At 35.6% G+C, this 27019-nt stretch overlaps 1 protein-coding gene across 2 annotated transcripts in view; it reads right to left on the reverse strand.

Moving 5' to 3' along the window:
* The window catches only part of LOC137403699 (rap1 GTPase-activating protein 1-like), a 53421-nt gene extending 35111 nt beyond the window's left edge, over positions 1-18310 (reverse strand). The window contains exons 1-3 of one of the 2 annotated variants that reach the window (XM_068089711.1): positions 18181-18310; positions 3626-3736; positions 1737-1848 (exon numbers count right to left, since the gene is read on the reverse strand). In XM_068089711.1, coding sequence (XP_067945812.1) covers positions 1737-1807 — 71 coding nt within the window. In that variant the 5' untranslated portion in view covers positions 1808-1848; positions 3626-3736; positions 18181-18310. Of the gene's footprint in view, positions 1-1736; positions 1849-3625; positions 3737-6976; positions 7089-18180 lie in introns of those variants that run through there. The other variant, XM_068089706.1, reaches the window with a different exon arrangement.
* Between the last annotated feature and the right edge of the window lie 8709 nt (positions 18311-27019).

Consider the following 27019-nt stretch of genomic DNA (forward strand, 5'->3'; position numbering starts at 1 on the left):
CTTAGAGTTTTGATGTAATGTTGGTCTTATATTTCATAAGTAGCGAGGCATAAACACTAGATACTAGTTGTTACCTGTGAGTGCCATCATTTACTCCAATGTATTCTTTACGCACTACTTGTGTGACCACCAAGAAGCCAGGCATGTGGGTTTAAGAAGCCGCATTGACTGACCTTCACACTAAGCACATTCGGAACAAAACATCTAGTGGTTGAAAGCACTGCACTCCTTGGCACCATGGAATAACCAGGAGACACGCCTATGTTTCTTTTGGTTTAAAGATGAGCTTATACTAGATGTTAGTAGATTTTATCAGAAAGTATTGGTATTTTTCTATCATTTGTGATTGATTTTTATATTTGAAATGATATGACTGTCAGGATGTTTTAAGATTCAAATTGACCAAAATTGATCGTGGCTAAAATTCTCAGAAGAAAAAGTTGCTACGATTGCTATAGTTGATACCAGCTATTGTGTTCAAGTTGCAGCGTTACATGTCTCTATTCTGTTGGTCTTTTTGCAACTATAGAGGTCATAATTGTACTTTCGCTTGATCTGAGTGTTTTAACCTTGAAAAAGTTTAGTCGATTTCAACCTTGAAACACTTTGGAAATCAGATCACGTCAAACATCAAAAGCAATCACAAATGATAGAAAAATACCGATACTTTCTGATAAAATCCACTGCAATATTGTGTAAGTTCATTTTTAAACTGAAGCAACATCCTATATAACAGCTATGTATACTGGACTACAGGCTATGCCACAGAAATGGCATAGCATAGTTTGCTACAGTTTGAGCAAATATGTTGTAGCAATATTATGATTATACTTTTTTCTATAATAATGGCAGTTGGCTAGTCTGGTTGAACAGGAGCTTGTACCAAAATTATAGGAGCTATAATCAGCCCAGCAAACCTGTGCTCTATGTTGATACTTTTCAATACGTTTCTGATAGAAATAAGCTACCCGAAGCAAAGCTGACTCATCCACACTACCATGAAAATTTGGAAATGAATGAAAGCAAATGTTTTCAATGGGTGTGTGCGAACAATTCCTCGAAAGTTGAGCATGACGTCTGCTTAGCTTACTGCAGACCGAGGCTGCGGTGCTTTTAAAAAAATTGTTGCACAAACATCGGCTCTGTGATCTTGGCTGCGCATACCTGAGTTCAGTGTTAAGCAAACTTCAATGACTGGAAACATCCCAGTCGCAAAAAGGACTTCAAAGTAGCAAGCTAGTGAAGTGACCTTGCTGGGTATTGAGCCCCACCCCGCCTTCTGCAGGTCATACATTCTAGACCACTAGTCTATGCTTGCTCTCTTGCAATACATATATATTATAAAACCTAAAGGCTAGTAGTGCTGATACTGCTGACAATATTTTTAGGCACTTTCCATAGCACTTATGATGATCCCTCTAAAATTATTTTGCATTCTCATTTCAGCATGATTTGAGAATTTTATGAGAATGTATGGTCGAAATTCCAATTTGTCTTATGCTTCCAGCACCCTAGTCCTAATGCAGTTCAGTGCTACTTGTCAGCATATATTGATGAGTTGAAAACCTATTATAGAGGACCAAAACACATACGGTTTCAGTCCCAATGCTTGCATTAGTAGGACAGATGCATGAGTAGGTCACCTATATGAAGTGTAATGTACCATAACAGGTCTTGGCCAGAGACTAAGTCCCAAATACTTAACCTGGAAGCGAGAAAGATATAGTGTGACTTACTGAGAGCATTTGAAACATATCTGATGATAGCATACTTTTCCATATCGAACTCTGTCTCTGTTTTTCACCATATAACCGCATACAGTACATTTGTCTCTCGCTGTTTTATGATCTGCAAATAGCGTGTTCAGTTTTAACAAAATGGCTTTTAGCTTATGTATTTCCTGTAGTTAACAGTAAAATGAAAAAGTTTCATTTTAAGAAATTTTTTAAGTTTGATTGGAATCCAAGTAAAAGCTCTGTCCTCTGTTGCATCACCATTAGAAAACCGCATTAGCTTGCATCACCTTTCACTCATTTGAGTGACTTAATTCTTTGGTAATCTGAGTCATAGAATTTACTCTTTGACTCATGAAAACTTTGATGATTGTTTGGGTCAGTGAGTTCAAAAGGGTAGACGTTTAGTATCTCTCTCTTGCGTGACATTATTTCCCTCTAATAAAATGGCTCAATAGGGTGGGGTTTGTATAGAATTGAAATTATTGACTCTGTTCTAAAAACAGAGGTTCATTAAGTCCACTCTTATCTTTCGATAAAAAAGGGTATTGAGCCCGATTTTTAGACTAATAAGAGATGAGAATGACTCCAAAAACCAAAAACTTAAAGAAAAGCTATCGTATTAACCAACATATAGTTCAGACTTTGACAGTTAGTTTAAATCAACCCTCGCAAGAAGATGTCTGCATGCCAGAACTATAAAAGCTGGCTTTTGCTCGATGGGGCCTATCGCAAATACTTGGCCTTACATAGTATAGTCATGCTTATACGTAGTTTAATAACTATGTACAGGAGTAGAGGGGAACACAAATTAACTGCAGCTAATAAAGAATGTCTATCAAATAGTTAATAGTTTATTCTAAAGATATAAAAGTTATGTTCATATTCTGCTTTCAAATGATCTTCTTGACTTCATGGAGCAGCCTTTTTACTCTATCAATTCTTATAACAGCAGCTCTTATCAACACTTCCAACACTAGTAGAAATGGCAATAGCAATAGTAACATTAGTAGTGGTAATAGTAATAGTAATAACAGTAAGAGTAATAATAACATAAATAATAGTAGTGGTAGAAACAACAATAGTAGTAATAATAGTAGTAGTAGTTAGTAATAGTAGCAGTAATAGTCGTAATAGTAACAGTTGTAGTAATAGTACTAGTAATAGTAGTGGTAATAGTAGTAGTAATAGTAGTAGTAATAATAGTAGTAATAATAGTAGAAATAGTAGTAGTAATAGTAGTAGTAGTAGTAATAGTAGTAATAGTAGTAGTAATAGCAGTAGTAATAGTAGTAGTAGCAATAATAGTAGTACTAGTAATAATAGTAATAGTAGTAATAGTAATAGTAGTAGTAGCAATAATAGTAGTACTAGTAATAATAGTAGTAGTAATAGTAGTAGTAGGAGTAGTAGTAGTAGTAGAGGAAGTATTAATAGTAGTAGTAATAGTAGCAATAATAGCAGTGGTAGAAATAGTAATAGTAGTATTAATAGTAGTAGTGATAGTAACAATATTAATACTAATAGTAACAACAACAGTATCTTAGCAATAATAACAGTAATAGTAATACTACCTTAACTTACATAGCCATTCATGTTCCAAAATCGATAGTTACATGACAGATCTACTCAACTTTAGACAGACCTGAACTATCATTAGCAGAATTAATAACATGAACTTTCTCAGAGTTAAAACTGTATAGATACTGTTGTAGCCAGAGCTGAATAACAGTCTGTAATTTTAATCAGAATATTATAGAGTACACAAGTGAAAACAAACTCATCACAGCAGGGTGCTTTCAAGGTTTCACTGTGACCTTGGTAATCAGCAGACGACACATTTTACGACACAGTTTACGTACTTTCTTAAGGGTTACATTGTCTTAACTTACCAATACTGCCTGTAGAGCACCGAAGTCTTGATTCTCTGCTGAACAGTAGGGCATGGTCAGTCGAAGCTGCTTCATATGTGCCATTTCTTTGGTCCTTTGTAACTTCTCCTTCTAGAAGTAAATAAATTGATACAAATAAAATTTCAGGTTATTTTAGCCTTTGAGCCTTGCTGGTATCAGCAAACTGCTTTTTGTAAGCAAGTTTTAAGAGATAAGATGTGCTCGTGTAAACAGAGGTAAAACAAATTGCGCACAACCTTCAACACTTGGTATAGGGCAATTTATCACAAACATACTTTTCTTTTATGCTCTAAACTAACTTGTAAAGGCAGACAGAAATTGGGCCTTTGATCTTACAGTTGTCATAGTGACAAAACTCTCTAGTATGGTGAGAAAGTGTCGGCTATGATTCAGGGAGCTAACTTACAATGCCACTATCTATGACAAAAATGTTTATAGAAATCACCAGCAGTAAACACTATTTAAACACAGACGCATTAGAAGGAGATGACGAATTCCAATAACTATTAAAAACTGTTTCACAAGCGACTTATCACTACTACGTAGTGGACAAACATTTAGCTTTGACAGAGCCATGAGATGGTTACGCCATAGGCCTTAGTGCTAGCATATAAACATGTACATAACATGCTAACCACCGTGTAACCAATATAGCTTATGTGTGGGAACAGTTGTCAGGTGTGCAATACTAGCATAGAACAGCTAGCTATTCCAAACGACACTTTTTATCACCCCGCAGCCAAGGCAACTTGACAGCAAATTCAGCGGATACATGTCAAGTCAAGTGTTGATAGGAAGCACCAATTCAATTGTAAGTGCTACTGCCATCTGTTACCTATTCATATGACTATCATTGCTTGATTACCCAAAAGTCAAACAGTACGAAATTAAATCTAGAGACGCCTGCCGACCTATAAGGCTGGTAGTACAACTACACACCTGCGGAGACGGATATTGTTCAACACTCATATCTGATGACCTTTGTTGACCTGTGACTCTTTTTGAAACTGTTATTGAGTCAGAAAATATGGAGTTCAGTAATTATGTTATGTCTGAGAACAATCATTGTTAAGTTTGCCAGTGAGGCTCTTATAGGCTGACGGAATCATAACTATCGCCAGCCAGCATGGTTAGTTAGTGTCACAATACTCACATATATGTCACTACAACTAGGAAGCAAGTTCGTATTTTAAAGTGTAGCCATTTAATGGCCTTTAGCGATACTCGGTTTGCAGTGGAAAGAAAAATAGTGACACAACCGGTTTATCACGACGACTCAAAAACTCGGATATGAAGTACAATTGCATTAGATTAATAAACATACAAAGAGTGTCAACTCATCTTTCAATTCAACCGATCTTTCAAGATGAAACAAAATTAGCCCACTTGCCAGAAAAAATTAAGTGTCGCATCTATCTTTCATTGACTTTAAGAAGATACAAAGTCGGAGCTGTACTTGAGTTTTACAGAAGACTAGTGCAACAGAAGTAGTGTCATTGATCAATCACCAGCTGATCGATTGTCAGATACAGCCAACAGCAGTCAGGCATTGCGAGCTAAGATATTATCAGTCTCTGATCACAATAACTCATTCAACTCTATTGCCATTCACTTTCACAAGCATAACTTGCACGCATCTCAAAGCATTGTGACAAGTCTTGACTCTTCCCCCTATGACTGTGCAAGCTAGGCAAAGAAGCAATGTAGTGCCACAAATGAAAGACAGCTATGAGTATAAACCTATAGAAATAATTATGCAGTTTGCCCGCACCTTAAAATTCCCATCAATATTATATCTAGAGCTTAAAACTTGATTCTGCATAAATGAAATTGCAAGCAGTTCAAAAAATTCTGGCTGACAAAAAGTCATATAGTCATTGAAAGATTCTGGCATCTTTCTATTAGATAGTTCCAGTTTCTTTTAAATGATCACAGTGACTTTGACTCTTTCACATAATTTTTTAGACTCTCTAGCTAATGATATCTTTAGAGACTCTCGAAATAACAGAAATATATAACCTCTCTTTAGCTAATAGAGATTACAAGTTAGTTAGAAATCAATGAAAAACATTTAGTTTTTCTTGTTTTAGTAGAATGTCAACTTTTGACCAGCCGATTTTGGCTTATTCGACGATAGGAGTTGATTTCAGAGGATGGGCTGATTTGTACCATGTTTATGGCTTATCTCTTGGCTGTTAACCTTGATGGTTCATAACAGGAACAGTAATTTCAGCCCTATAATTGATTATTCAGAGATGAGGCGGTGTTAGCTGCTGTCTGGAAGGCAGCTTGTAATAACATTAGCAGTTTTGTTGATACTATTTAGCTTCCGCGAATCTAAACAATGGCCGAAGCCGAGCAGGCCTGTCACGTTTTTACGATATGACTAATCCTTAAAAGTAGTTGAAAGGAAAAGCAATGGCTGATGATGAGTAACATCATACTACATAGACAAAAAGTCGATGGTAGTAGGTTGATCAGGCGTTAATCATATAAACCATCCTTCCTATTATGTAGCATTAAAAGTTACATAACAGTAGATGCGATGGTAATGGTAATGGCAATGACCTCACAGTTTCTGCGGCTACCCAGGAAACATAAAGCTAGTGTAAAATGACCATATGAAATAATTGAATGAAGATCCTAAATTGAGTTACCGAATTACAAAAAGAAATTGAACACTAAACGAAAATAATAATTTACAGCTGGAAGTAGTTAATTCCCGCTAATTTGCCAGATAAACCAACCAGCAGCCTATAATAGTATTTGCATTAAGTACAGCAGTGTGAGCGTAACTAACAACATTATCTGCTGTGCATGTTTGACATGTCATTCAACTGCAAGCTTGGAATATTCAAATTAAGGATGTTAAGCGAGGAACATATCTCCAAGCTGAGTGATTTAATTAGTGAGCAGATCCTTTTAGATATGACCACGGAAACGTGATTCTCTGACCTTTTATTTGAATGTCAGTAGTTGATAGTCAACCACTGCATCTCTTCATTGCCATGGTTCCAAGTCAATGCAAAACATTATTCTCCAAACAAGGTCCGATTCAGAGAAAATAAATAAACATGGCTGGAACATGCGCTTAGCTGTGATATATTCTGTTACCTTAATCAATTTTGTTGGAGTAGCAAGCTAAAGTACTAAAAGACGCATCCAAAGCACGCTATAGAAAGATAGCAAGGCCAGGTTAGTGCTACATTCATCAAGCTATGTTGAAAACAACGTATAGATAACAATTTCTATACACCACAAATTTAGTATAACGACAATGGTGCAATCCTACAATTGAGACAATTGCCACAGAACGTTGATAAAACTCACCTATCACAGGTTGCATGTCAGGTTTGGTAGATGGCTTGGAAAACAATGGAAAAAACGAGTGCCTTGATAAACTCGCACTGGTACTACGTCGGGATGTGTTCCGCTGGAACATCGTAAAGGAGTTAGAGACTCAAAATAAGTTGACAGTTGTGCAAACTGCTGGTAGATGCACTAAGTTTCTTCCTGTCTCGAGCTACAAGCACTAAGTTACTCCCGACGGCAATTTACGGGCGTAACATAGCGGTACGTTGTGTTGATATTGACCGCACAAGAACAGACCAATTTCATAACACACGCCGTGAGATGTACACGCTTGCTAAGTGAATAGGCTACCTTTGCCAAAGCGTTTGTTGTGGCTCGTCTGCGCTGTATTGATGCGTAAAGAGGCGGTCAGTTTGAAGTATTGTACATCGTCAATAAGATTAGTAGCAAGTGTGTTCAATTCCTTCTCAGACGCCAAATCCTTCAATTCGATGAGGTTCAAATTAAATTCGCTATAAATTGTCTGGAGAAGTATAGAGGCTTCTTGATCATTAATCGCAGCTGATCTCGATGTAATAAATGACAAGCTGCAAAACCGGTGCTGGTAAATCCTACAGTCACTTAGCAGCACTTAACCGTATGGCAGCGACGCACCTCGCCAATCAGCTGTTCCCTTATGATATAGTGTCTCCAATCAGTTTATGCAGCTTCCTAATGCTTACTATAGTGTCAGCTTGTTGGAGCCTTCGCTGTTGCGTGATACTCGCCTTTTATGATTACGCTAGTTTTGACAGCTGATACTAGATACTCAATGCGTCTGCTCCAAGCGTTACAACCTGACACTTATCAATTAAAAGTAAAGGACTGCTAATGATCTGAATATGAAGTTATTAAGGCCTTTGACTAACGTTTCTATACCACATTGATACACCTGAACACTCGCTCCGCACCGGCTAAACTTGATATTATTCTTCGAGAGAACAATAAGCAATGATAAATAAATGAATTCTAAACAGAAGCGGCATATGAAACAATTAATCCTCATTGTTTATTGGCTCATTCTATAAGCAGCTGCAAGAGATGAATTGAGCCTCAGCGCTATCAAAGAAACTCTGGCAGCATAGCATCTAGCATTAGTTCTTATTGACATTGAGGGGAGCGTCGCCAGCCTTATCGGCTGTGTCATGATGAGATATCTTGCTTACAAAAAAGTTGATAACTAGCAAATTATAGTCTCCTTAAAAACTCACTCGACTTGACAGACATGGTAATGATTAATGACTATAGCAATGCAAATATAATAATATTATTTAAAGCCAGGGTTTAAAATGAAAATAATAATGTTATTAATATTTAATGCTGTCAAAACAGAACTCATCATTTTCTGCTTTATGTGTTGCCATCCTTTGGGTTACATCAATTACTCATTTACTCAGCATGAGTAAATCTCGGTTAATTGCTAAAAGGTTTTAGATTCAGGGGGTTGGCAAAGGGCGGGAGGGGGGCAACAGCCCCCTTCTTTGGCGGCTGGTATATCTATACAGCTGTAATATAGCAGCTTCATTATTATCCCTCACTTAAATGCTAAGAAAACTAAACTCTTTTACTCAGCTAACAAAAACTGAGGGTTTACACTTCAACCATCAAATCTACCATATTGAACACCATAAGAATCTTTACACCATCTGTAAGACCAAACTACGCAGGAAACCTGTCATTTTGCTAATAGAACTTTTGTGACTAATTGCTGGTTGATGTAAGGCTACTTCAGTCTTCCATCTTACTTTATGATAAAACTATGATTAACTAGTTTTTTCTAGTATGACAGGCTGTGATGTAGTTTTTACCTTTATGGTCAGGCGGTTTTCTGCCACTTTACTGGCTAACTAATAAAAGTGCAGATAAGGCCAACCACGGCATAAAATATTGGTCTGCTGTATGAAAAGAGAATTTAGACATTGCAACTAGAAAACATCCTTGACCACTGTATAGTTGTATCTGATTTCATATCTATGGTAGCCTGCATTTAGCCAAGTTTCATTCATGAAGCTCTTTACTGACAACTTTATGACTAAGGCTTTCCTGTCTAGAATTGATAAGCTTTAAGCCAAACAACGACAAAATGCCACAATCAAGAGAAGACAAATACCAACTCAAGCATTTTAAGCTTTATTCTCCTACACATGAATAATTGCCAAAGTCAATTAGGATTCTCCACAAATATATATTCAGTTTCAAAACGAAGCTCGCTATTCTTGTAATTCAGCCAGATGCAAAAATTCTAATCTTGGGCTTCTGCACTTGTAATATGATTCATTGAACTGTCTCGCGTAAATAACCAAGTAAATAAACTTCCTAAATGTCTACCAAATAAGCAAAGAGTTGTATTCAAAAAATACATGCAGGTTTGGCAGCTTTTTTTACCAGGTATAAAAAATCTTTAGGCGAGTTCGATAGTTTCACTAGATTTTCTGGCGAGCACCATTTTTTGGACCAATACAGAGAGTTTGTAAATTATTTTGAAAGTAGTAGCCGCCTGTAGGTATACTCTAACTGCGCTTATATTTTTTCTGATATCAAAAAGCGCTAGACTCACGCCTATAAGCGCTCCTGCATCTGTAAAACGAGTTGATGATTCCAAGGCTAAAAGTTTTCAATAGGCTTATTCTATAAATGATAAACTAGCATAACCAGGAAGTTCCTTAGACTAACATAGAATGCTTTTAACAGAGCTTGTCTTACACCATATAGCAATAAAGTTGGGTTAGAAATAGATGAAACTAATTATTTTTGTAACATGCAGGACACACTCTGATACAAGACAGGCTTGAAGCTGTAACTTTTCAATAAATAATCCATAAACTGATAGCAAAGGTCAAGGTCACGCATCATTGGACCAATAAACATTATCCCAATAAAGCAAAAAAATTACAAATACGGATATTTTGTTACAGAAGGTGAAGGCTGTAACCTACTAGTGACCTTACCCTGATGCGATATGCTCCGGACCATGAATCTAACTTGTTTGCTGTCTTTTTGCCTGCCGGAACTGTGTGAAGAAACACTCCTATGCAGTTGAAATGCCATGTTTTTAACTATTACTAGTTATTTTACCAGGCTCTCTTAATATGCTGGTGTCAGTAGTCAGCCCCGGACATAGCTAAAACTGTTTGGTGTGTGCCGGCAATAAATATGTGCTGTTGAGAGTCTTGAGCAGAAAACTTTAATAGCAAACATTTTGCTGTCAATAAAAAAGCTACGTGACACAACTTTGATGTTTCTCTCGATGATCTACTTCAATTTATTTTGCATAATAGCTGGTTAACTTCTGATGCTCAGAGATGACCATCCAATCTCGCAGTTGCTTGCTCGATGCTCTTGTAAAGTCTACACACGATAGAATAGACATCTGCGTAATCAGTGTCAATTGTCCGAATGATGTATTTAATGTTCTAAAATATATTCCATAGAAAAACCGAAGAATGCATCGAAAGCAAAGTATCCACCCTTGTAATAAAAAAGAAGTGTAGACTCGTGAGCTGCTCGCCGTCAGCTTTCAACCTCTAATGATGCTCTACTAGAACAGTGAAAGCCTCTCTATTCTATGATACAAAAAGCCCTTTGATTGAATAAAATTCCCCAATGTGTGAATACCGGCTGGTAGCAATGCTTGCCTACTGTTAGTTGCAGTTGAAAAAGCACCGAATGACTCCACTTCCTCGCTGTTTGAACACTGATAAGAACCATTAGAGTCAGAAAATACGTGACTTTATCTTCCATAGATGATGTACCTGTCTGATGTTATGAAAACTTATGTAGCTGCATAAGAGTGATATGTGGTAAGTAGTGTCTAGTTTTGATGCTTGTGTGTTTAGTGGCATCAAGTTGTATATGCAATGAAGTCGAAACAAGAAACAATTGAAAAATAGTTGCTACTCTGAAGCGCACAAACACCACTAATTGATGATAAACTAATGAGGATGCTGTTTTATGCTAAACTCAGAGCAAATATATTTATATCATAGAGGGATTTATTGATGTATCGCTAAAAGAAAGATAAGGTTTTAAAATAACCAGCCACAGAAAATACCCGAGTAATCTTACACACTAGAAATTCCACTGTCAAACAGCCCACGACCAAAGAGATATTGGAAAAAAAGAAAGGGTACTGATGGTTGAGAAATGCAATATTAGCAGTCAAATGGCACTGCAGTGCAATAGGATAACTGCAATGGTAGCTGTAATGTACTGGGTGTGGGTGTTATTATATACAACAAATAGCAATAATGAAAGGAAAAGATTATATGTTTATATCTCTCCCCCTGCAATAGGAGACATGTAATATTGGCCAATATTACAAGTAAAATGCACTGATATTATTAGAATAACCAATACTATTAATATAGTAATAATATAAAACCAATACACAATTTTGTTTACATTTAAAAACGTCATAGTTTTTATAATCTCATAAGTATAATCTCATAATCTTAAAATCTCATAAGAATCGTTAGAAAAAAATATCATCGTCATTTCCTTTACTTACACTGCGTTGGACATCAGTTAGAATATCGAAGTACTCAAGAGTCTAAAATGTCAGTTACTTTGAAATCGGCAAAAATGAAACGATTTCAGTACTCCTACGTTAATTAAAGAAACCGTCGACAATGCTATAGACTGGTGAAATGTGCACGCTATTTTTTCGTGAAATGCGCATGACTTTATAGTTCTATTCTCTCTCGCTCGGCGTTTCAATTTCCGGTCTTAACTTTTATTAAACCAAGCTGTTCAAGCGTTTTGTGGCGATTTTCGTCCAAATTAATTTGTCTATTTGTGTATAATCCGATCAGATGGGTTAGTTTTAGGAATTTGCGGTAACCTTTCAAAGGCTTGGTAACATATCTAAATAGGTTTATATGTGTTTTGTATCATTATTATACTTAAACGACTTTACTGAAAAATAGTTAAATTTGTTGATAGGATTTCGTTGCAAGGGTTTGGTGACGGCCGTTAACGGATCATTTTTCGGGAGTTGTGTGCACATGTGCATTTATCATAAATCTCCCAATCAATCGCTTCGCTCTTGTTTGGTCGTGGAAAAAGTGTTAAATTTAAAAAGCTTTTCAGTCATTCTAAAAGCACTTGCTGCCACAACCAATACTTCCCATCATGGCAGTTTCTATCAAAACTCAGTTTTTTACACCATCTAAAGGCAATAGTTTACTCATTGCTTTATATAAACCTTTAGCTGTAAAACAAGCCTGTTCTTGCAAGCTGACTTCTTTAAAACATGAACAAAATTTTGTGTTTAATAACAATTTCCTCGAGAAATATAATCAAATTTTCCCACAAAAGTATATTTATTTGTTTGATTATGAATTTGAATATGTAGAAAAACTACAGCCACTCAGACTTGGATAGTTTTAAAAATGTACAGCATTTAGAGCAAAGTAACACTTTTTGGTAATTGCTTAATAACATACAATATTCATTGGACTCGCAAAAAAAATTCACCTTTGAATTTGTACTCTCTAAAAAGAGAGCACAACTCCAAGTAAATTAGTGTAACTCGATGACATTCCATTTACTTTCAAGCACTAGCGCTAGGGATAGCAAGTGCTCATAACACTTATTAAATAGATGTCACACCTGATTTGGCAAAACAACTTGAGCTAGATTGATATAGGATTACATGATAATGCGATGCAAATTAATGTTAAACATTCTTGTTTAAGTAATAAAAGATAACCCTAGAATAAAGTACAGCATTGCATATTAATCAAAATTATGCAATTTCCATCAAATCTATATACACTGTCTAATTTCACTTTCAGTGTTGAGTTGATGGTTGACTCATCTGCTTTATTCAGTAACTAATTCAGTTTTCCCTTATTTACATCATATGCAGACATATTTTATTAATAAAAAAACAATTTTAAAATCGTGCTATCTTACCAGATTTCAGAGGTTATATTAAAATATCGACAACCCGTATTATAGTTTAAAAGATATAAAAATAGAAAAAGTGAATGAAAGACCCAAACGACACAGTTAAACGGTTTCGTATTTTGATCAGGTTGTGAGGGTAATGTGGAAAAAGGCACAAATAGGAAGGCTAAGTAAATAACAGAATAAAAAGAGGAAGATGTCAAATAGGCCAAACAAAGAGTTGAGGTGAAAAGAAAAACAGAGGAAAGAGCAAAAGAGATCCATAACATATGATGGTTGCTATCACAGGAACATAATCTTTATAATTGAAAATGATATAATAGTAGATTGTTGCCAACAGGCTGCCGGTTAGCTCACCAAGGTAAAACAATTCCAAGTATGTTTATCTATCTAAATGGCAGGCTATATATAAATAGTACCACTAAATTAATTGGGTCTAGAGCTTACATAGTTCTGTCAGACTTCCTCAGTAGGCCTATATTAAACAAAGGATTATATGCTGACAACTCGGATCAATAGACTAGTATCTAGAACAACTATTTTTTCTACAAGTATTCTGTAGTACCTGGTTTATACTGAGCTGGTAAGAGATTGATTTAGTGCTTTGCCTTGCTGCTGATTTGACATAAAACAATACCAATTTCAGCACATATCTTACAGACAATGACCAACTTACTTTTATCATGACGGTGAGCTTGTGAAAATAAATGTTTTTAACTAAAGTTCTACTGTCAGACATTAGTAATATCTTAAATTTTATGCACTCATTGCAAATAGCCAGTAGCCGTTGTCTATTGGTCTAGACTGATCCGCAAACAACAGGTCGGGTTCAGAGGTCACCAAAAAAGACCACCAGCGGTGACAGGAATAATATCCAACCTTAAACTGCTCTCTACATCTGGACATGTCTCCAGTCATCGAGGTTCCCTTGCCACTAGAGTCAGACATGTCCAGCCCGGATTACAGAGACATTGTTTAAATGCAATGATGCTCTTCAATAGACATGCACAGCATCGACTTGCAGTAATTAGTTTAGCAGATATCATACTAGATTTTTAAGGAATATGACAACATTCAGTTTAATGTAAAATCTAAACTTTATTAACAAACAGCTAATATGTACATATTGGCTAAGAATATATGCTATATATACTGACTATACATACTGAAGTCGTATATGAAACTCCTACATGCCTTGATGTAGGAGTTGCTCAAAGTTGATGCTCGACTTCTCCGCAAAACTTGGCAGACTGATTTTGTTTGCAGGCTTAAGTATTTATTTGTACATCAGATTAAGTATTTATTTGTACATTACACAACTTCAGTGAAATAATTACCTAACAACAAGTTAGCCTCAGTAGAAAATCACAGACTTGTCAGATTCAAAAAGGCTACAGAAAATTTGAACAGAGCTAATTAAAAGTATTTGTTCTAATTATCGACCTAATGTTAAAAGTAAAATGGGGGTAGCTTTAGCAACTAACTAAAAATGGTAACCGTAAATATACTAATCACATTTCCCTGTCTTAATGGATGTTAATAATTTTGAAAGCATTTCTATCTAAATTGTTATTTGCTCATTTAGTCGTAACTGTCACAAGAATAAACAGTTTGAAAACCAATAATGAACGACTGGCTAAACAGCAGTACTTATGTACTAATAGTACTGTACTAATGTTAGTGGGCCTACTATTATTGCGTTGATTACTAGCGATTGGATATTGTCTGGTTATAAAAGGTTGAGGCTTTAAGAGCGTAGAACAAAGACTATTAAATAGTAATTAGCCATCAATAGATACCAAGAGCAAATGCGTCAGCAGAAAAAAACCTATCAGGCGAAAAATTTATACATATGTATTGCTACATCTATTTTGTTTTTAAACGAATAACCATTTTTTTTACAAAATTCTTATGGCTCAATGTCTATTTTTGAAATTTTTGGCTTGAATATCACAAATATCTAAATCAGGAATGAGGATGTAAAATTAATAAATGATCTAAAGAAGTCTTCAGATAGTCACATAGGCGTATGATTTAATATTGGGTCTGTGAATGCCTATTCATAAACAGGGCAAAGTTAAGATAGTTGACAATAAAACTGTAGATAGGAAAGGTTATACAAGTTTATATTAATACAGCAAATACGGTGAGAATATGTAAATAATGACTCCATTATTTTGATCACCAGATATAACACTCTGACTTGCAATTGATACCAATAATTATCAAATTGTTGTGAGACCAACGGTTAGGCAGGGTCTGCGCTAAACTTACGTTGACATAAGAATGCGAATAAAGTCCCAAAAGAAATCAGTCGTACACTTTACCATAGTGACATAAGTTGGCGGAGTAAGTAAAAGAGTAAATAGAGTAAGTAACCTAGCAGATAAGAACCACTTCCATGACTGCAACTCGGGAAACTGAATTGTAATACTGCAATGACTCATATTCGAACTTTAGAATAGTGTTCAAACCAGTTGAAACCTTTTAAGTAAACTTTGCTAAACGGCGCGACTGGTCACACACTCAATCTTAAGCACAAGAAAGAAACTGGAGAAACACTCACAAAATAATTAGATAGATCTATACTATAATACGGAGTCGTGTCTGTCTGTCCGCTCATCTGTCCAAATGTTGAAAAAAAGATTGCATCATACCGGATTCAAACTACCGACATTGACATTGGAGACATGGGGACCTACACTATACACCTACATTGGAGACATGGGGACCTACGCTATACACCTACATTGGAGACATCGAAACCTATGCTAAGCACCTAAACTAATAGACGGCAGTTTTCAACCGGACACACTATCGACTGTGCCACTTCATCAACTTGTTGCACCACAGAATATTTATGTAGATAGTTATCACACATGATGATCTCTCACTGCACATGATAATGCCAGGCTACTACTATAAATAGTTTGTACATCAGCCAAACCACTGGAATTAAGAAAGTCAGTGATAGTCTGCGATCATGGGACACTTGGCACTAATTTTTTCAGCAATTGTTGATGCATAGCTAGTAAAAGATCACTACTAGTGGCAAGTATATAAACAATTTATTTGCTTACGCACCAGAACTATAACACAACCTTTTTTATGAAAGTTTGTGGTTTTGGAATCAGCAAGTTCAGAAGTCAGACAATGAGAAAGTCTTTCATATTTGCTCCTAGACTCCCTAGACATGCCGAGTAAAGAATGAGAAGCAATTGATGAGTGACTGCAACTCCTGACATGAGGTTCTGTTTAGGTGTTTGGCCAGTATTTTATATCGATGCCGTGAAGTAACATAATTAACCAAAAATCAATTCTGTCAAATACCACCTAAACCGGTGTTTACTACACTAATATAGAAAGAATAAAATAATTCAGAGATCTTAAAGATAACAGTTGTAACACAGTAACAAATTTTCTTTCAAAGCAATAAGTGAAGCATTACAAATATGGCTAGTTAAACTTCCTGTTTAGCAAAATATGGCATTTAAATCTAGAGGATTCTAATAATATGCTATGAACTTGGAAAATTGGATAGATGAAAGAAAAGATTCTAATGATTTCACCTAAATCGGCTTGAAAGTTTTTATAGTGACAATGACTGTGACAACAACAAAGGCATGAACGCAAAAAATTGACCATAAAATAAGACATGACATGAAAGGGCAGGTAAAAGAATGACATGACATGAAGGCAGAAACTTAGAGACAGTGATGGGTTTACGTCAAGTGACTTGATCCATGAATCAAAGAAAAAGTATGGTTAGACAGCTACATAGTTCTTTGAACAAGGGCTAACAACCACTACTGTTACTGTCTTAACATGCCATGAACGCAATTAATGATTTGTAAAACAAATAAATGCTGAAAGCGCAGTAATCTGTACAGCAAGATAGTACAGCTCTGCTATAAAGACTACAAAGCTTCGAAATTGATCAAGCGAAGAAAAAAGTGTATTATACATTTGGTGTATTATACATACACCAAATGTCAAATGTTTATCATGAAATGGGTGGAACTGCTGATAATCATGGTTTTGGGTAAAACAGATTTGGCATGTTATAAATCAACAACACTCCTTTTAGAGACAGTTATTTTGGTTAGATGATATTATATCTGTTGTGACCTCACTCCAGAATTAGTAACTAACCCTTGGAGTAACTTGAGTTCCTGACTTGTAATACTTTGCAAATTTACTTATTATTCATTCAACTATCTTCATTGACCTCAGCTTTGGAGTATATTTTGGCAGTTACATTCAACAGGATGTGAATAATTACATCTGGTGGTGCCAACTAGTGGCTAGAGAACTATCCGAAGTACTTTAGATCTCTTTGAATATTATATATCTCTCACAAGCCTCACTCGTCTTATTAGATAATAAATTTGGGCTAGAACCTACGTGACAGGAAAGGGCAAGGCAAAACTTGGCTGTAATAGGATTTAAAAGTGGTAAATGAATATAACAAACTAAAGTAAGGGCCGGAGAAGTGATTATAGATGTTAGGTAGAAATTGTTAGTGTTAGAGAATAAGAGAACCTGTGCTATGATTCGTTAGGGAAAGCCAGAGAGTGGCTTTAATAGTTTCGTTTAAATGTTTGTAGTAACAAACTATGGAAGCAGGATAGTCAGCAGTTATTTTAGAGACACCTGCTCAGTAAGAGTACGATATTCAGAAATAGGTTGCTGATTTCTCATTTTCTGCAAAATCTTCTTAAAAAGTTTTTCAAAATTGTTATTCAGTAAGTATATTACAACTCTAAGTTTCAGATAGTAGTTTCATTTCTCTGTGGTCAGATTTAAAAGTCAAAATATTATAGTTACTGTATATACTATAGTTCATTTGTTTACTTGTTTTTAGGGGCACCATATATGTAAAACATTGTTTCTATAAAAATAATTATAGAGTGCTGAACAAAATTATATAGATATATATAAATACGAACAATTTAAGTTAATAATAGATAGAGCACAGCCGATAGATTCCCTAAGTAGTTGGATGAGAGTAACAGAGAACAAGTCTGTTCATCCCTGGGGAAGGGCCAATTGGCTGATGATTTGCGCCATGTTTGTGAATTGAGATTGACGCAATGGCACGTAAAAGTGTGCTTGTGCTTTAGCAGTTTTAAATATTGATGGAAGCTTTTAAAATTGAAAAATAATATCGGATGTCGCCCTAATGTACATGCACTTCCAGCTTGGCTTAAATAACATACTGTTTCACGTGAAAAGTAATGTTTAGAATTTGCTATAGAAATAACTGAGCCAACCTTGATTGTGATTGAGCGCGCTGCTAGAAGGACTTGAGTCAGGTATCACTAGATATTCTTCTGCACAAGACTTTCTTCTTGCATCGAAAATAGTACCGAGGTCTTTAGCTTCTGATAGATTTGTGATGAGGCTTTTCTTCTGCGTGTTTCCAGACTTTTTTTTAAATCTCATGTTCGATCCAAAAAAGAAACCTTTTGGTGGGTCAGCTTCAGATTTAGCACGCTGCCTGCTGCTTATCTCAGGTTTACTCTTTGGTTTTAAAGGTTCGGAAATCTTTCTACCAGTTAGGTCTTTGGATTGCGAGTTCGGTTGCACAGAAAGTGCCATATCGATGCTATATGATCCTTTTCTCTTCACAAACATAGGCATGCTGCTAAAACATCAAGCAAAATACTTTGTTGTAGTGCAGACTTCTCACAAAAGCTGCAATAGATACATTCACTAGCATTTGATGTTGAGTATTACCAAGGAATGAAAAGAACCTTTTATTATTATATATAAAGTACATGTACAACTATTTAACCTAATGTAAATTAGAATTTTACAGCAGCAATAATTTAATGCAGTAATACAATCTAGCTATTATTAGAGAAGCGATGAGTATTCAAACCTAATAATATCAAATTTAGATTGATATTAAAATGTTTTTAGGTTAAAATCAAAGGTCCTAAAAACGATGCTTGTCATAGCAGAAATTCGAGTGACACCACAGAGTGAAAATTTTCACCGTATCTAAAGTCTTAGCAATGCTATGAGGATTTTTTAGGATTGTAAATTTTTTAATTGTATTAATATTAAAATGACGACAAGTAATTTTTTTTAGCGTAATCATTAAAATCTCAGCACCAAAGTCCTTGAGGTTAGTTTACCTCATCTCTGAGACACAATAATCATTTTTTTGGCAATTAGGCACTAGACTCAACCTTAGATAGCTTATAACGTTTAGCGTCACAACAAAACTGAGATAGACAGAAAATTCACCAACAACTTTGCACGCTAACTATCTGCTTCATATGATGTTTCTTAACAAATAAAATTTGACTTTCGAATGTTTGCGATCTTTTTCCGGCTAGAGACAAACATTTGTGAGAAGCTTGACATTTTACCATAAGAATTCCCACATCTAATGTATTAATCATTCCTTAAATAGTTGCATGTCTATCGCTATGGTGATTTTGTACATCGCTTAGAGATGAATTCGAAATAAAATTTTAGTAGATTTGATCAGAAAGCATCGAAATTCTTTTATCGCTTGTGATTGTTTTTGATGTTTGAGGTGATCTGAATGCCAGGATGTTTCAAGATTAAAATCAACAAGACTTGATTGTGGTTAAAATGCTGGGATTCACCTGTAGTTGGACTTCGACAAAGAGACAGACAGAATAGAGGTACATATCGCTGTTACTTGAGCCGATATTAATAACGGAAGAGACTTGCAGCTACGCAACTAGTGATGTCATTTTGGTACGTGTTTTTTCTGAGCATTTTAAACTCGACCAAGTTTTGTAGATTTTAATTTTAAACATCCTGGTAGTTAGATCACATCGAACATAACAAAAATCACGAATAATAGAAAAATACCAATATTGCTGATAAAATCTACTAAAAGTAGATTTTATGATAAAATCTACTAAAGGTTTTTGTAAGTTTATTTTTCATGAATTTTTGTTGAAGAAACAAAGCTCGCTTGGTAAAATGTTTCTTGCTTTAGTTTGTAAGTTCAGGGCAAAACAACTTTAGTCTGTTTGAAGGAGACGAGCAGCCGGAAGACATCAAAGGTTACCAACTTTTATCAAATTATGCCAAGCCAAAAGTTAGAGAATGAATAGATATGAATTTTGAAAAGAACAAAAAACAGCAAAAAAATGCAATTTTCATCCGTGAAGTTCTTTAGAGAACTGGAAAAAACTAATCAGCTATATCTCCACACAGCGCTGAGTGCGCTATCACAAACTTAATGTAAACACATGATATCAGCGAGTCTGATTAGATATAGCTTATAAACATTCTTTGATTTAAATCAAAACCCACAAACTGCACCGTCTGTGAGTGAGATAGTTCATCTTATTGATGTGCTAAGTGAGCAAACAAAGAGAACATAATCCTGAACTGGATTACGCCCTTTGAGTACTTGATATCTGGACTTATCTGCTTACAATAACACGAGTGAGGTCTTACTAGCATGCTAAAACATTTGACAATGTTATAGATCAACTTTGGGATACTAAACTAACTCAAACCCTTTTTTAGCAGTTGATACAAACCTTTGAAACAAGAACAGATCAAACTAGAAAGTACTCGACAGGATTGTAGCTGATCGACCATATATGGCTGATCAAGAGTTGGTGATAACAATCAAAGACTGACAAAATGAAGTGTATTTTGCGACTCAAGCGGGGTCACCAGTTGATTTTATCTGTAACATCAAGTGGTACCAGAGGTCATTGATTTTTGCCAAAAACGTTTGACTACCAAACTGGAATGATATCAATGATGATGTATAGGTTCCTAAGGCTATCGAAGATAACTGGCCAGATGATTCTTAATAATTTTGAGGCAGTTGATGGCTTCAACGACAGATCGGCATAGTCAGTAGATAACCCTTTAATAAAGCACTTAGATTTATCAGCCAAAGCCAATATGACGCTCTTGTAGGAGTGATGAAACCACCATTGCCTGCTAACAGTCAACTAATGCTGCAAACTGGAATATGCAAATATCTATTCTAAAGAGCGTAACATTGCAAAAAGCAATGCGTTTTCATACACAAGTTTAAGTGGAGCTGAACAATGGGAATTTCAAGTGTAAATAAGTTGGAAACAGCAACAAATGATGAAGGTAACTTTATTTTAAGCGTCAACTTAAAATGAGACAATATACCAACAGCTGAATGGGCGAAAGCTGTAATTACGAGAAGAAAGAAATATTTCTACAAGCAGTGACATTTTAATATAGAGAAACCAGCTATTATTGCTTGACATTAAAATTTGGTATAAATTTTTAAAAGCCTTATATTATTGTACAACAGTTTGAAGCTCAAAATAGTTTTATGTTATAGTACTAGTTACCACATTTTTTTCCTCAGAACATCAAAAGTTTTGTACGGTTAAAAATATTTAAAAGTTGGAGGCTTTACAAAGCTTCATGGGTTATCTATTAGTAAAATGTAAGTATGATACCTTATAGTTTTTAGCTACTTCAAACTATAGAAGTGCCACACGGCTCTTACTCTTGCTGAAGTTAGAGGCTCTGCCAATATTTACTATAATGAGAGCCATGATTGTCCGTCTGTCTGAAGCCACGTTGAGAGCATTACGGAAAAGGATTGCACAGCACAGGGATCAAACCCAGATATGCGGCTACTCAGCCAAGCACACTACCAACTCAATACCACTCAATACCATCCCAATAAACTCACTACCACTTGATCGTCTGGTTACTACCACTTGATCGTCTGGTTACTACCACTTGATCGTCTGGTTGAAATTGGAGTTAGAAATAATTATGCAGATGCTTAATACACAGGGTGGTATTTCACCAGGCACAGGACTGCCTGGGTAATAGTCCAAAATAAAAGATATAACATAATCTGAATCAATGATTTGAAATTAAGCTGATCATTATTGTAAGTGCTGACAGTCTATTTAACAGAGGAAATGCTGACATGCAGCTATCTGCCCTTTTCAGTGCTACACTAGTTAAGTGTGAACCCTAATCATTCATTAAACGGTGAAGGAAAGTGAGATAACTTACAACAGAATCGTCCAATCATGTAAGGAAATACTATGACTTCTCTGTTTTTGATATTAATCTAGATTTTTAGAGCTCCACATATGTAAATTTCAGTGAAAACGAGAGATATTTTATTTTAAGAATGAATGACATTAAAGTTGAGCAATGGCAGATGTTGTCAAAACAAGTATGTGGAACGTCAATGATTTTATAATCTGCACGTGACAGATATTTACAGGTGCCATAAGCATAGCGGTAAACCTGATAGTACAAAAATTGTAAATTTAATGTTGGAAGTTTTAGGAGGATTAAAAAGTTCAACTTTGCTGGCACTCTCCACATCTGCTCAGGCAAAAAAGTTCTTAAACTGGTAAGAGTGCGATCATCCTGCCAATGGAGCAGACTAGACTAGACTGTTGATCAACATCTTGATAAAATAATTGTTGTTTTAGAGACTCAAAAATAAAAAAATGATAACGAAACTAAGCTTTTAATGGACGAAAGGCTTCACAGCTGTGCAATAGAGGGATGGAACCGTAATAAATCCAGTAGAAGCATATTGTAATACAATCTCCTAACTACTTGCCCAAGAGATTTGCTGATGGCCATTTTTATGCAATCAAAAAACTAACACTAGTAAGGCTTAGAGTGTAACCAGTCGTATTTTGACAACGTATTTACTAATAGTCTTTCCCAGCTGTGATCAAACATAGTGAGAAAATCTAAAAAAATACCAAAACTAAGTGTAGGATTGTTACTATTGCAATAGTTGCAACAGTTTCTGATTTGATTAGTTATTACTGACAGACAAAGATTGGTGTTGTAGTCAGTTGCCAAGCTTGTTAAACTTATGATCGAGACATAAAATTGCTATCAAAATAGTAAATAGTTTTTCTACCTACTACACGGCTCTGCCTCACACTGAAACTTTCTATACAGAAAATGTTATGCAAAGCAAGTATGTTGTACTTTCTATTCCTGACTTACCATTCTCCAAGTAAGTTGGAGTAAGTATTCTTCAACCTTACTTCCCATTCATAGTTCAAAAAATGTTTTTTGACTGCCGGCAGCGAAGATCTTGACAAGACAGCTACTTGAGTAAGTTTGCTTCTAATCATTAGATCAGCAGAAATAACTAAATACCCGCTGCAAGTGCTAGCAGGTGCTTATAATCGGTAATGAGTAACAAACAGTATGACTGCACATACCTGCAACTGGTTAACATCCAACTGGTTTTGAGAGACAGTTCAGGACTGCCAAGGAATGAAAATGGAGGCTATCGGTACTCAGATGATGACCGCTAGATAAGATTCTAGTGGCCTCTTCGGAGCAATCTCCTGTAATGCGTAAAACAATAGTTAAAGGCGATTATCATAGCTTAGCCTGAGATCTGCCTGAAGGTGGAAACAGCCAGTGAGCCCCCCCTTAGTTGTTATTAGTTATTTCAGAGCCTTAGCTGAATAATCATTAATCATGTTGTACATAGCGTTTACCACTAGATTGCGATAGTTGCTCCGGTCATGAGATGTCAAAAAGGAAACCGACTGTTGCAACAGTAGCAAACTATTGTTAGAAAGAAACATAATCATAGAAAAATGTATAGCTAAAAGATGTCAAAGGCATTCACCTGATTAAGCGAATAACCTATCAGTATTCTCTGTGGTCTCTCAATTACACACCTTTTAGCTAGACTATACATCGTCAATCAACACATCCTAGTAAAAACTATCTAACAATAATCCATGCTGGATAAGGATTATTTAAGCAGGAACTGAGGTGAGGTGGGAAAAAGATCTTTACTAGTGTCATAAATAGTAGCAATTATCAATGAAAGGAGAAGTAGGCTACATTGTGGAGGCCATACATGTATTAGTGAGTGACTTGCCGCAATTATTACGTAGCTATACGGTGATATAAGAAAGCACTGGCTGTACCTTTCAACGCCAATTTCTTAATAGTGATGATAGCAAAAACAATTCTCTTGCAAAACATTACTATAATCAAAAGCCTATGTTTTTTGGTTAGAGGCTTGAAATAGATACCATTCAATCTATGAAATAAAAATGGCAAGGACCATCCTATGTATTGAAATGGTTATAGTAGTGGGTTAGGCAATCAGTAATTTTTGAGGCATATCATTCTCTGTTACATTCTAATTATCTTCTACACAACACTTTCAAGAGTGTTTGAAGTAAAATAAGCTATAGGAAAATACATAAGCAAATCTAATCACAACACGTATCTGCTACAGCCTACAAAAACACAGATTTGAAAAAGTCCCTAGCTTCGAATTTCAATAGTGCATCGAGAAACATATGATTCCCTGTTGCCAACAAGGCATCTCCTCATTGGCTATCACACGCCAATATGCCATTCCCTTCCAATCATTTTAACAATATATACACAATCGACAACAGAGCAGCTTTTTAGCACCCATGGCATACTTGTTAAGCATTGGAAACCAGAAAAACTTTGAGTTGAACCTTCCACCTTCAACTGTGTTATTTATGTCGAAAACTAATATATAGCTGTAAGGTATTGCTTGGATTAATTTCAGCAGGTTTCCACTTCATGGGGTTTTAATAGCCATAGGATGATTTCAATTCCCAAACCCCAAACTCCAAACCCCAATCCCGACAAATAGTCTGACGGATTTCTTGTAACAAAGCATAAAAATATCTAACATGAACTCGGAGTTACCATCTACCTGCTGATTTTAGTGATTCGTGACTCATTCGAAACTGGTCACTGTTTTAGCATTTACGAAATAGGCTTGTTAATGAAGCAAGCACTCTGTTACTGTGATCTAAAAGGCATTAAACTCATTACTACAGTTCGCCCTTGAGTTATGATTACTCTGTTATTTATTTTTTGCCTTACCATGTGAAACACGAGGTTTGTTCACCCTCGTATGACATTATTCACCATATGCTATCAACCAGATTTCTTTATGAAATTCAAATTTGGCAGTTGGTATCCTAAATATGTAGGAAAGAGTAAAATCTCTGACAAAACGCATGCATGAGATACGATGCTCGCTCTCTCTCAGTTCAGCGTTATTCGTTAATAGTTATAGCAAAAACGAAAGCGAAAATAGATCGTTTATAAAATTTTAGCTAAAGTTGGAGTTTAGTAAAATACATACTAAAACTTCGCTTAAGTTAAATACAGCGTTTATGTTACACGTCTGTCTTGAAGGTGAGAACTCCCTACAATATGTACTGCGGTTAGTACATACTGTAGAGAGTAATAACTCTGCACATTGTACACTGGAATGTTACATTTTATTCTAGATTTTAACCACTAAATACACTAACAATAATGTAGGTAACCATAATTACTAACGATCACACATTTTTTTGTTACTAACTTTTAATATGTGCAGTAAGTATATAAAATTTTGATGATTTTTACCAGGGGGTGTTCGCATTAGATAATTACTATGGGTTTCTAAACCCCTCTATATGACATTTTCGCCTCACGATGCCAGGACTGGAATGAATTAAAATTGTATGACAAGGGTCCACTGTCCTTCAGAGGGTCTACTGTATTATAGGTACCTAGTCTGTTTGTCTGTTCAAAGCCTCGATTGAAATTTTAGAAAAAAATACTATCGTATAAAATTCACATCCACAACATTTGACTTTGAAACCTTCCCTGGAGTTTGGAACTATAGTGTGCATGTAGTGATACTTTGTGCTGTATTGACACACATGCCAATCTCTCACGACACTTGAGAGTTCCTGGGTACTAGTACTTATAGATATCTCTTGTCAAGGCATCTACAAATACATCGCCACACACCACTTGGCGTAGTATTATGTGCCTCAACCTAAGGAAAACTATTGCTATTCCTCTACAGTGATGAGGAGTACATGAGTTTTAGAACTTGAATGCCTCGCTGGTACCCGATCATGCACCGCTAAGTTTAGGGAATGCGAAGACGTTTTTAGTTACATACTCTTGAGGGAATTGTACCACTTAGACTATAGGGCCTTGTTAAAGTGAGCTACGGTAACCGAGATTATGGATGATGACACTTCAATGAACATACTGCCAATTAAAAAACAATGAGATGCAACTGTGATACTCCTATGAATGGGTAACAGCTGCAGGCTGTACTAAAGAATTATCACGTAATCCTCAGCCCAGTTTGTTTAGCATCTTCATGTGCAACAGAAAACCGCAAAAAAGTACTACCTTAGTAGTTTGTCTAAAACTAAGGCAAATCTAGGAAAGCTGAATCAAAGTAAGTACCACGCTTTTAAGTCTACAATCTTTTTGTAACTATGAAATATCTGGATTTGAGAAAAAAATTTCGAATGGCAAAAAGTATATGCTATTTAATGCAAGTAGACTTGACTAATCAGAACAAATGCAATGTTTAATCTTGCATAATGTTTGGTTAAGATGATGTTGTTGAATGAATTGAGCACCAAATATTATTATTTACTTATATCAAAGTCTGTCTTTGAAGAGATTTAGTTTGCTCAAACTAAACTCAATAGACTTTAAACAATGAAAACTTCCTGCTACTGCGAGGGCATCGTGAGTCAATGACTATATGACAATCAGGAATGTGTCTGGTCATATTACAATAGCTAGCGCATCAAAAACTTCAGCATGTGCCGGGGCGGGCGGCGGTACTGCATAACTCTCCTTTTTTCATTATCTTTAGAATGCCAACACACTTTCCGATGTAAGTTGCTTTGAATGCTTTCCATAATATTTGCATACTGTAAATATATTAAACAGTGAGAAGCCTGCTCTTGTGGTTAGAGCTCTTAGTTGACAGTTTCCGTCAAACGCTGAGTGCCTCCGGCTATTCTTGAGATCATCATGATAAACTAAAATTTGATTACTGCACCTGGACGTTACGTTACGTTCATTTGGTTTTACAATAATATAGCCGACAGAAGTCTTTGACTATTTTAGCTAACACATGAAACTGCAAGCATTGGTACGGTAGCAGTGACTCTGCAAATAATTAAAAACCAATAATGATTGCAATATAAAGAAGATAAATATGAAAATCTTATTACCTGTGTCTGTATGATGAAGCAGAAAGCAATCTCAATGTTGATGCCTACAGTTTAGGCAACTCGA

This window comes from Watersipora subatra, chromosome 9, assembly GCF_963576615.1.
Source record: "Watersipora subatra chromosome 9, tzWatSuba1.1, whole genome shotgun sequence".
Classification (NCBI taxonomy): Eukaryota; Metazoa; Bryozoa; class Gymnolaemata; order Cheilostomatida; family Watersiporidae; genus Watersipora; species Watersipora subatra.